Raw genomic sequence first — 12,500 nt, forward strand, 5'->3', positions numbered from 1 at the left:
GAAAATTTAGGTGTGGAGTACCCCCAAATCTGGTGAGGTTTGATGATATGAAATGACATCTTTAAGCTCATATTTGTAGAGCATGGGTGTCACATAGAAAAATCACATGAAAATGTAATCAACTAATTAATTAATTGGTTAATCAATTATTTCTAAAAGCTTGCAGGAATATGCAATGCACAAGTCAAGTCAAATTTATACTCTAAAAGCATAAGAATGAGCAAATGAAAAGAGGGGAGTGATTAATTAAAAGAGTAGAAGATATTGTCAGGTTAAAAAAAAAGAGAGAGATGGGGAGGGAGAGTGAGGGATGAAGGAGAATGACTGAGTGAGTAGGAACGATTGAGTAATTTATCATCTATTATTTCATTTATTCATTTACTATATTTATCATTTTATTATATATATATATACATATATATATATACATATATACATATATACATATATATATATATATATATATATATATATATATATATATATATATATATATATATATATATATATATATATATATTTTTTTTTTTTTTTTTTTTTTTTTTTTTTTTATGAATAACCATTGTTATTAAACTCGGGGACAATGTCGCATCTTACATGCGTTTGAGGCTAGGAGGGTGATGTAATAAGGAGAGGGAGAGAGGAGAGAAGGAGAAAAGGTGAGAAAAGAGAGAAAAAGTGAAGGAGTAAAAAGAGAGAGGGGTGACAAGTACGAGAATTTTACATGAATTGAGAAGACCTGTGGTTTGTTCAGGTGAAAAGCACCTGCATACTCTTATTTCCCTGTACCTGTGGGTGCATGTGGTAGGGGTCCATGTTGCTCATCTTGGCCCAGTAGCGCCTCTTGGTACGGTAGAAGAAGGCAAAACCAACGGCAGAGAGACCGAAGAGGAAGAGGAGGCTGAGGGCCATGGCCACCACTGTCGAAGTTGGTGTGCAAACGAAGCCTTCATCTGTGGAATACACAAGGAAAAGGGTAGAGGTTAGACCTAAAGCTAGGACAAGTGCTCACAACACTGTATACATTTCTTTATCACTCTCCTTGTTCATATATTCATTTATCTATCTAGTTTTAAATCATCTATTACTCTAAAGAAATAGACAGGGAGACGTGAACATGGAAGATAGAGATGAAAAAACAGAGGAACGGAAAGAGAAATAAAGAGAGTGAGAGAGAGAGAGAGAAAGAGAGAGAGAGAGAGAGAGAGAGAGAGAGAGAGAGAGAGAGAGAGAGAGAGAGAGAGAGAGAGAGAGAGAGAGCTGCACAGAGAGACAGAGAGAGGACAATAGATCCAAGTAGACAGAGAAAATGTTGACCTAAACACACCTTGTCCATAATATCCAGATGGCCCTCGCTTCTTCTCCCACTCGGTTGTGATCGCCTCCTCGCCCACAATCAGCTGTTAGAGGTTAAGTATGTAAGATCAGACTAAGCATATGTTATGTCTGAATAACATATTAAGTAAATGTCACTAGATACATGAAATAAACAGACTTATTTATTGTATACAGGGAGACTCATAATTATGCCAGTTAACAGTGTGATAGTTTAGATTAATGAATTACACACTTGAGGATCTAATGATGTTTTAAAATAATTAAGTACTCTGATAATGATTTATAACTTCAAAATTAGTTTGTCTATGCATGCAAACAGGCTATGCTTTACTATATCATGCAGGAAAAATGGAGGTGTTATCTGCAATGTTACATGGAATAAACCAGGCCAGCAACAAAGCAAGGACAAGAGGGGGAGATAATACCCCATCCTTGTAAAGTCTTAGCATACCCCTAAGAGACTGAGATTTTTTTTATGCCTTGGATCCCCAAAGCTTAGTTGCAAGCCTGGGATAAACAGTGACAGGAAGCAGTCAGACATTTTCAGATATTTATGACCCAGGACTTTCTTAAACACGGAGGTACTCTACCTTCATACAATCCTTTCTTGAAAGCTGTTTAGATGAGAAAGATTTTTAAAGATAATTATAAATGCTGTCCACTCATACACACGTTTTTTCTTTCTTTATTTGTTATTCCCCCTCAGAAGGTGAGAGTTACTAATCTGCTCTCCCTTAATTCTCTTGTGTATATTCAGAATTTTCTGTAAATTATTCCAACCATTTATCAGAGGGTCCTCTAAATTTCTCTTATTTTCTGTTCCATCTCTCAACTATCTGTTTTAGTTTATTCAACTGCATCACCTTTTTCTTATTTGTGTAATAGGTTGGTAGAAAAGGGTTGGTCGGGACAACCAAATGGTAGCTGCCGAGCTTTGTAAGAGGCTGGTAGAAAAGAGGGTAGAGAGTAATGTAGGAATCGGGTGTTTGCATTTTATAGGTAGGTTGTTTGTAAATAACAGCCCGAGCGAGCTGCCTGAGTCCACTTTCCCGCTTTGTGTATGAAATATTGTTTGTAAGTAACAGCCCAAGCGAACTGCCTCAGTCCGCTTTGTGTAGGTAATAAAATAGCTAGACTCAGGAGCTCGAATATATATTTATTTATTGCTAAAATGACATTCCTTTGTAAATTAAGTGAGAATTATGCAGAGACTCGAGATTATTCTGAGTAGACAATGTTGCCATAAAGACTTGAAACAAAGAATCTGATTGGTGAAAGGGTGGAGGGGGGATTCAACTGGTTCACGAATGTAAGATCACACCCTTTGGGGAGGTTCTTAGATATAATGATCATTGGACTAAGGAAATCACTACGTCACTGCAAAGCTCACGTAGGATATTGTATACGTGCTCTCGGGGGATTTCTTAGAAGAACTTGGGAGAGTGTGCTGTTTTCTATACCTGAACAGAAGAAAGATATTGAAAAATTTCTCCGTGTGTTCTTGAATTGTAATTTAAACATTTCCTTTTGATATTTTTAAGTAGAACTTCACTGCATTGCTAACATCCTTATATTTCTCTCTTAATTCACATTTCAATAGATTTATAATCCTACCCATGGGATCAGCCCCTAAAAGCTACATAACCCGATTTGCTTCCCAAACAAAGGAAATAAATTTTGATTCCTCACCGAAGATGCGATGGGATGATCGGGTGGCATTGGCACAGGAGTGGTGGTCTGGAAGGTCGAGGAGGTCGACGAAGCTGTAGTCGTACTCAGAGGACGCTTCCCTCTGGAGGAGCTGGTCTCAAAGGTCCTCCTCGAAGTTGTAGCTTCTGATGTACTGGTGGTAACTGGGAGAGAATGTGCTGTAGTCCTGTGGAAATGTTCAAGTGAGTGGATCAGAAAACGCTGAGTAAACCAACACTATGGAAAGAACAGTAACAACAATTATTGATAATGATAACAGTGATAATAAAGAATAATATTAACAACAGCAAAACAATGAGAAGAAAAAGAAAAAGAAGAAGAAGATGAAGAAGAAGAAGAAGATGAGGAAGAATGTGCTATGGGTATTAGTAAGCTGTAAAGAGGGTAATTCACAGCACCAGCACTAGCAAGGGCCAGTCGTTGGTCCCCACGTCTAAGAGACCGCATTTGAATCTTGAAGAAATTGCAAAAAGTGGTGTTGTAAACTCCTCTATGTCACTACTCACTCTTCAAGATCGTTTTCAACCGAAGACATCGAGTTGTTCTCGTAGATATTCGAAGTGAGATGTACCTCTGTGGTCTCAAACATTCCCATGATCTCGTTCTCGTGGTCGTTCTCGAAGTCCTCAGGCTGTGTCTCGTTCAAGGACCTACGGCGGCGACGTCGACGGCCGAAAGAGAAGACTCCTCCGGGGCAAGACACCTGAGAAAGTTATGTTGAGATTAAAAGAGTATATATAGAAATTATATATAATTCATAGAATAATGAGTGAAAGAGAGAGGGAGATGGGGGGAGGGAGAGGGAGCTTGAAGAGAAGTGGGGGGAGAAGAAAGAGATGAACAGACACTTGCTATATTTAACTAGGTTGAGTGAGTGTAATGGGATTTGAGATCCTGCCCTGCTTACCGGATCACACTCCTCTTGACAGAACCTGACCGTTGCCACGAAGTTGACTCGAGTCGTGGAGAGGAACCTGAAGGCCTTGAAGTTCGAGTAGAGGTTCTTCGTCCGGTCCTCCACCAGGAGTTCGGGGAAGACATTCGGGTAGCGCGGACACCTGGCGAAGAAAGACAATAATGCTTACACTGATATTCCTTTTATTCTACTCTCTCACTCTCTCTCTCTATATCTATCTATCTATCTATCTATCTATCTATCTATCTACCTATCTATTTCTATCTCTCTCTCCAGCTTGCTCTGACGCGTGCGCTGTCCATCACAATGACTGCTTACCCTACGTTATCGATGAGCGTCATGATCTCTCCCTGGTCAGTTCGAGCTTCCAGATTCCTGGCAAAGATGGCGAAGGCCGAGTTCTGCTCCATCTCGATCTTGAGGGTGAGGAGTTCGCCGAGCTCCACCTTGGAAGCTTCCCCTCCGGTGGCACGGTAGATGCGCATGCGCACAGCAGGCGTTGGGGCGTTGTTGCTCACGACAGAAGTTCCTCCGACGGGTCTGAAGACCGCGCTGCTGCAGTGGAAACGATACGATTAGTCTCAGGAGCTATCTATCCCCTTCGTCGGGGGTCTTCCTTCTCGTCGTCCCTCGGAGGTTGCGAAGAAGCAGAGGCCATTTGCGCTTTCAAACTTGCCGACCTTTCAGTTCTCCGAAAAGTGTTACAAATTCACTACAACTGCCATACTAATGCTATACATTTTGATTCAATATTGTTACGACATACCCTACAGTAAATTATGAAAATTCATGTTAAATCACCTTCACAATATATATCCTTCAAAAATCATAAACGATAATATATATATGTGTGTGTGTGTGTGTGTGTGTGTGTGTGTGTGTGTGTGTGTGTGTGTGTGTGTGTGTGTGTGTGTGTGTGTGTGTGTGTGTGTGTGTGTGTGTGTGTGTGTGTGTGTGTGTGTGTGTGTGTGTGTGCAAAGAAATCACAACCAACACGTGATTCATTAAATATGCAAGTAACCACTAGGAAAATGAGAACGTGGTAACCGAACGTTTTCGTCTATTTAACGTTCGGTTACCAAGTTCTCATTTTTCTAGTGGTAACTTGCATATACATACATATATATATATATATATGTATATATATATATTTATATATATGTGTATGTATGTATATACATATATATACATATATATATGCATATATATATACATATATATGTACACATATACATACATACATACATATATATATGTATATATATATCTATGTATGTATACATATAGTAATAACAGTAATGATAATGATGATAATAGTAATAATAAAAAGAATAACAGTAATAATGTTAGTAGCATACAGACGATTTTGTCATTGTTGCAGGACGTAGTAAACATGTTTGTATTCCGCAATTTTTCAGAGAAACCCCAGCATTCAAACCAATTTCCCCTTTGCAGTTTGCAGGCGAGTTAACCAGCAGAAGGTCCCTTTGGTCCCATAGAATCCTCCGAAAACCCTTTGTCAGGCAGAGCCCAACAGCGAAGCACAAGAAGTCCGATGCAGGCACAGCGTTCAATGGCAGAGGAACAAGATACACAAGCCAGGACGTTGCAGGTCCCTGGATTTTTGTGCAATGAAGACCCACACTTGCTTTTTTATTTTTTTTATTTTTTTTCCCTTCCCTTCCTTTCGTACCTTGTTTTCTTTTTTGACAGTACAGTCAGGTTTTCCAAGTGGTTTGAATAACGTACAAACGAATACATGTACTGTACATGCACGCACAAACACACGCGTTGGCAAAGTGCGTGCAAGCAAGCGCGCATACACACACACATACACACACTCACACACTGGAAGATCGTGTGTCGAACTTTTTAAGCTTTTATCCGAGAGTGATTGATGTGCTGCAAGGGAAAGAGGAATGGATGGACTGTGTGTACATCGACACGTAGAGTGCGTATGATAAAGTACCTCATAGTCGACTTATGTGGAAAATGAAGCACATTGGAAGACTGAGAGGTAGACTACTTGAAAGGATGGAAGATTTTTGAGGGGAAGATACTTGAGAACAGTAGTAAAGGATAAGATGTCAAGATAGAGAGCAGTAACTAGCGGGGTTCCACAAGGTTCAGTGCTTGCATCAATGATATTTCTTGTCTATGTTGATGACATGATGGAAGGAACAACAAACTATGCCAACATATTTCCAGATGACGTAAAAAAATATGAAAAGAGTGAAAAACGAGGATGATTGTAAAATATTGCAAAAAGATCCAGACAACATTTTTGTATGGGGCCAAGAATTGGAAATGAATTTCAATACAAAAAAAAAATAATAAAGTACTGGAAATGGGCAGTACCTGCAGAAGACCATCCTTAAAATATTCCTTAGGAAGTGAAACCATTACAAAAGTGAAAGAAGAGAAAGATTTGGGAGTGTTAATAAAAGACAACCTACCACCTGGCAGACGCATCAGCAGAATCATGGGAGAGACGCATGCACTGCTGCAGAAATTTAAAGCGGCTTTACACTATATGAATGAAGAGATGATTAAAAAATCATCGAAACTTTGATCTGTCCAAGACTGAAATATGCGTCAGTAAAATGGTCCCCACACAGTGAAGAAAATAAAAAAGATCGAGGGAATACAAAGACCAGCAGCCAAACTGGTCTCTATCCTGGCAGATAAACCATATGAGGAGAGACCAAAAGCACTGGGTCTGCCAACCATGAAAGATCTAAGAGAAAGTGGTGATATGATTACAGTGTTCAGGTCACTAAAGGGGATAAATTACGTTGAAAGAAAAGATCTCTTGATTAAGGATGAGGGGAGCTTTAAGAGATCATGGGGTACAAATTAAGAAAGACCACATGTATAAGGGATGTGAAGAAATGCAGTTTTCGCTATAGACGTATAAATTGGTTCAATTGCTCAAAAGGTGACATAGCCCAAGCTCAAACAATACATGAGTTGAAATATTAGTGTGATAATTGGAAATTAAGGATATAGAATAAGTTGGACCTGCACGTGAATTTGAGACTAGATATGAAAAGATTGGAGAGTAGGAGACGGAACCCAGCGAGCGTTGCTCCTTTCCTGCATACTATCATTAGGTAAACACACACACACACACACACACACACACACACACACACACACACACACACACACACACACACACTCATACATACAAAGACAATGAATGTAGTCTACTAAGGAAGGGGGGAAACTTCAGCATGATGAACAGTTATTGTAGGTCTTTATGCACAACAGTCCAAGGGGAACCTCCAACTACTGCCTCCTCCAAAGCCCAACCACTCCAAGACCAAAACGCCTACCTGGACGTGGAGGAGGAAGAGGAGGAAGTAATGACAGTTCCTGTTGTGAGGAACTTCGACTGAAGACTTTCTTCATATCCTCTTTGGCAGCATGAACAGGAAAGATAATTATGTTTTTATTTCAGAAAGAAAAGAAATATTTAGTCCCACATACTTTTACTAGAAATCCACAATCTTACGAGAGTATTGATAATTCATTACATTTTAAAATATAATGAGATTAGGGTTTAGTTGATATGTTCAGACAATCTAGGTGGAGACTGACTTCGCTGGTGTTAATCACCTTTTGGAGAGTTCAATGCCTGTATTTTTTTATATGTATTGTTCTTCGTTCTTTTTTATTCATGCATGTGTATATGTACGAGTATGTAGTGTATGTATGTATGTATGTATGTATGCATGTATGTATGTATGTATGTATGTATGTATGTATGTATGTATGTATGTATGTATGTATGTATGTATGCATGTATGTATGTATGTATGTATGTATGTATGTATGTATGTATGTATGTATGTATGTATGTATGTATGTATGCATGTATGTATGTATGTATGTATGTATGTATGTATGTATGTATGTATACATGTATGTATATATGTATGCATGTATGTATGTATGTATGTATGTATACATGTATGTATGTATGTATGTATGTATATATGTATATATGCATGTATGTATGCATGCATGCATGTATGTATGTATGTATGTATGTATGTATGTATGTATGTATGTATGTATGTATGTATGTATGTATGTATGTATGTATGTATGTATGTATGTAAGTATACACGTATGTATGTATGTATATATGTATGCATGTATTTATGTATGTACGTTTGTTTATGTATATATGTATACATTTATGTATGCATGTGTGTGTGTGTGTGTGTGTGTGTGTGTGTGTGTGTGTGTGTGTGTGTGTGTGTGTGTGTGTGTGTGTGTGTGTATGCGTGTATTGTATGTGTGTATACGTATGTGTACATGTACGCATGTATGGTTGTATGTATACAAGAGTGTATGTTTCCATGCATATATGTATGTGCGCATACATGCATATATACATTCATCTCGGCTTATGTGTGTATTTGCTTGATAATGTTATTCAAATTCTCATTTCTCTTTCCTTCACCACATCCTGCTCTTTACTATAGATTTATTCTTTTACTATAAAATCTCCACCATGATAGTCTGAATAGGCTACAGCATCTATTTATAGAAACATCAGGCATGCAGTTAACTGAGGTAAATTGCTGGGCTATCTTGTTTCTATCTTGCTTCAACTCGTCTTTCAATTCTCTTTGGAATTCATAGTCGCTCATAATGTCGATAAGCCAGACGATCGGCAGAACTGCGGGATGCACGAGATTATGCCCCTGCAGTTCCTCGTTAGTAAGTTCGTTTGTTATTTGTCACAAAAATAAACAAATGAAAAAATAAAAATAAGAATATTATGAAATGAAAATGCATATGTACACCAGGAGGCCCTTTTAACCCTTATTAGGAGTGTAACCATTCCCTATCACCTTACATATTACAACATTACCCATGGAAAACTACATTACAACAGTCATACGAACGAAAACCTATCCACGCCCTAAGGCGAGCGACCATCACATGATCAGTGCGTGATAATGGCTAAGTAGCCAAGAACACACCTGCAAACACATATATACACCACATCTCCAAATAAACCTGAACACAAATTAAATCACAAGAAATAACCACATAATACATCTAAGTCTATTATAATATGTCATGACCTTCCATTTGTAATAAACAATAGGATTGAAGTTATGAAACTGTTAACTCCCCTCTCTGGATGCTGACCTCAGCATTTGAACTGTATAAAAACCAAGACCGGACCCGGGAGTGGCAGTTGCAGGTAAAAGTAGATTCCTTGTGAATCTACGCCGTGTACTCAAAGTGCCAAATATACATATACATACATACATATAGCAAGGCTTTTTCCCCCTTACAAGGGAGGTAGCCAAAAAGAAAAAGGCATAAAATCATTCCCACCCATTCCATCCCTAAATACACTCCACTCCCCTCCACCCTCTCTCCCATCTTAGCACCTCCTGGATGACGGGTCATTCCTGCACCTTGCCCACTGCCCTGGGAAATATAGTTAAGAAAAAGGCACCCGCGAGTTTCATTGAAAATACACGTCACCTGCTTAGCTCCTTGTAGACGAAGAGCCATCCCCGCAAAGCAGCAAAACACTGTACCTCCATGGCATATTCTAACAGCCGATGTTGGTTTACCCCCCACCTTTTCATTGTATGACGACCCTTCTCCCTCGCCCGCCCCATGATTTACCAAGTAGTAAAGTAAAAATGGGGTTAGTCAATCATTCAGTTACAAAACACTCTCCTCTCACCTCTATACCGTGCCTGTTTATACCCAAGCACCACCCCGGCTCCTTCACTCTGTCCATCCACCCGCCCATCCTTTTCACGGTCTTAACATTATGTTCGGTTCACTCCATCCAATGTTTTCCACACTTTTTTCTTATTTCATGGGAAGGGGGGAGGATATTCGTTTCAGGTAGGTGGTTGCCAATAACAACATCAGAATTTCTGTCCCTCTGATTTTGTTGTATATATTGTTTGGTATTTGAATATCAAAGATAGTTTTATTCTCTTGTTCTTTTCGGGCAAGTGCTTCCTCTTTTTGTAAATACTAAAATGCCGTATTTTCCCACAGTAGGGCAGATGACACAAAAACCAAATGCCAGATGCGCTACCATATTCGACATGCTCCGCTTGAACCCAAGCAAAAATGAAAAATAAAGCAAAATAAAAATAGACAAATACACAAACACATTAATCATTTAACAGGTATAACAGAATATAAAATGCACTTCCGCCATGCTATCCTTAAGCAAAAGATTGCCGATCGCCCAAGAGGAAAAAAAAAACGATAGAAAAAAGAACAGCGTGCTCAAGGGATTTCTGTTTTGCTTCAGTATTATAAAAAGAGGAAGAATTCTGACGAAAAGATACATTAGAATAAAACTTAGCAATATGAGAAAATGCAAGTTTTTCACCAAGATCATACTGCGAAAAAAGCACCAAGACATCAACAAATTAAAACCTTTTCGACTTTGGGTGACTTTTGTTTCTCTATGGGGAACAGATAACAATGGTAATATAATTAAATACATGAGGGTAAAATCTAATTAAGATAATAATACGCAATAGAAATATATATAATGCCAGCCTATTTTGAGCTTGTAATATAGATAAAAGTTCTCCATTAGTGAATCTTCCCTCCTAAGGAAACATATATATATATATATATATATATATATATTTATATATATATATATATATATATATATATATATATATATATATATATATGACATAAAACTATGATAAATACACAAATAAACAAGTAAACTGAATTAAGAAAGTATAGTTAAACGATACATCAAGTTATTTTCCCATAACATCCTTCCATTAATCCACCTTCTCCTTACCTGACATCAATGCCTCCTCCCGTTCTTCCGGCTCCAACCTGAGGGGCATAGCTGACGGTCTGGTCCCCAGCCTCAAAGGAGCACTCCACCCTGACAGTTTGGTCAGTGTCCTGCATGATGAGAGGGTGCTGTTGCACGACCACGTTGTTGACATAGACGCCGTTTGCCTGCAGGGAAATTGAGTTTATCAAAGAAAACGAAAAATCGTTGTGTTCACCAAAGAGAAAGAAGACTTTTTTCTCTTTTCTTTTTCTTTTTTTTTCATGTATATACTGGGTTACCTTTTTAGCTATTTGATCTATGTATCCGTCCTATCATTCTTTTATTTACTCATTTATATATCTAATTACACCGTATAACACATATTTTGTTCCCCGGTTTTAAGTGTCATTTCCTGGTTTGTTAAATCCCATTATCATAAAAAAGTATCATTTAATCAGAAGTTTGGGTTTGTGATCAGGACTTTGATATTTTGAAAATATCATATTTTTCAATATACTTTAATTTATTAGCTCATATAATTAAATAGAGTATACATTTATTTTATGACACAAGCTTATCAAAAACAAAAGAAATTATATTTTGAAAGTATCATATTTTTCAATATATTTTAATTGATTATCTCATATAATTGAATAAACAGAGCATACATTTATTTTGTGACACAAGCTTATCAAAAACAAACAAAAGAAATGATATTTTGAAAGTATCATATTTTTCAATATATTTTAATTGATTATCTCATATAATTGAATAAACAGAGTATACATTTATTTTGTGACACAAGCTTATCAAAAACAAACAAAAGAAATGACAGTTAAAAGGAAATCAACTTCGATACGATGTCGCATACGTAGGCGTCATGAGGAGCGAATGGGTATATAAAGATGACGACGTTGGCGTCTAGATTATATTTATTTTGTAGTCGTAGCTGAGTGACCCCTATATTCTGTGAACTTGCTTGATCATATTTTCCGTGGTTATTAATATTCAGAGCGAAAGAGAACGAGTAATACAGCTGTAACTTTATATCTTATAACGCGAGTACTGTGATACATCATCAAATCATCGTACATCAGCCAGCTGATGCTGCCCGCGAGGATTTGACTCCAGTCAGAAATGAGTGGATTTCCTGGATTTGCAGTTGTAGTCCAGGTCGCACTCCCACACCAACCCCCAGATATAGTCCCCTCCATCATTTTCTTATTGTAGTGGCCCTGGTACCTCAGTTCTATCTCCTTCACATCTTGGTGGAATCGCTCATCTTGTTCTTCTGAGTAGGTGACCATGTTGTCCTTGAATTTGTCCAGGTGAGCGCCCAGTATATGAAGTTTAAAGGACATCCTGCATCCCATGGCACCAAAAGCCTTTACCAGATGATACACCAGCTGTTGGTAGTTTTCAGCTCTGTGGTTACCCAGGAAGCCCTTGACAACTGCTATGAAACAGTTCCATGATGTTCTCTCAATTCTACTGAGCTTATTGGAGATTCGGTAGGCTTGAGCACCTTCTTTATCTGAGGTGCAACAGAAATCCTGCCTTTGATTTTGGCCTCAGATAACTTGGAAAAAAAATTACCTAAAAGCTGCTGATTCCTGGTTGAGAGCCTTCACGAACTGCTTCATGAACCCCAACTTAATGTGCAGTGGCGGCATGAGCACAATCCTGGGATCAACGAGTGACTCCCAGGGTCTAGCTCGAATGAGT

At 38.2% G+C, this 12,500-nt stretch overlaps 2 protein-coding genes across 2 annotated transcripts in view; both read right to left on the reverse strand.

Moving 5' to 3' along the window:
* Nucleotides 1-1,879, reverse strand: part of LOC143026832 (uncharacterized) — a 3,384-nt gene extending 1,505 nt beyond the window's left edge. The window contains exons 1-3 of the mRNA XM_076187610.1: nt 1,790-1,879; nt 1,328-1,400; nt 790-953 (exon numbers count right to left, since the gene is read on the reverse strand). Coding sequence (XP_076043725.1) covers nt 790-953; nt 1,328-1,400; nt 1,790-1,879 — 327 coding nt within the window. The remainder of the gene's footprint in view (nt 1-789; nt 954-1,327; nt 1,401-1,789) is intronic.
* A 28-nt stretch (nt 1,880-1,907) lies between these two features.
* Nucleotides 1,908-12,500, reverse strand: part of LOC143026833 (uncharacterized) — a 55,328-nt gene continuing 44,735 nt past the window's right edge. Inside the window, exons 34-39 of the mRNA XM_076187611.1 lie at nt 10,794-10,960; nt 4,283-4,519; nt 3,956-4,106; nt 3,555-3,751; nt 3,028-3,214; nt 1,908-1,952 (exon numbers count right to left, since the gene is read on the reverse strand). Coding sequence (XP_076043726.1) covers nt 1,908-1,952; nt 3,028-3,214; nt 3,555-3,751; nt 3,956-4,106; nt 4,283-4,519; nt 10,794-10,960 — 984 coding nt within the window. The remainder of the gene's footprint in view (nt 1,953-3,027; nt 3,215-3,554; nt 3,752-3,955; nt 4,107-4,282; nt 4,520-10,793; nt 10,961-12,500) is intronic.

Source organism: Oratosquilla oratoria, chromosome 7 (assembly GCF_046742065.1).
Source record: "Oratosquilla oratoria isolate Oo_2021 chromosome 7, ASM4674206v1, whole genome shotgun sequence".
NCBI lineage: Eukaryota > Metazoa > Arthropoda > Malacostraca > Stomatopoda > Squillidae > Oratosquilla > Oratosquilla oratoria.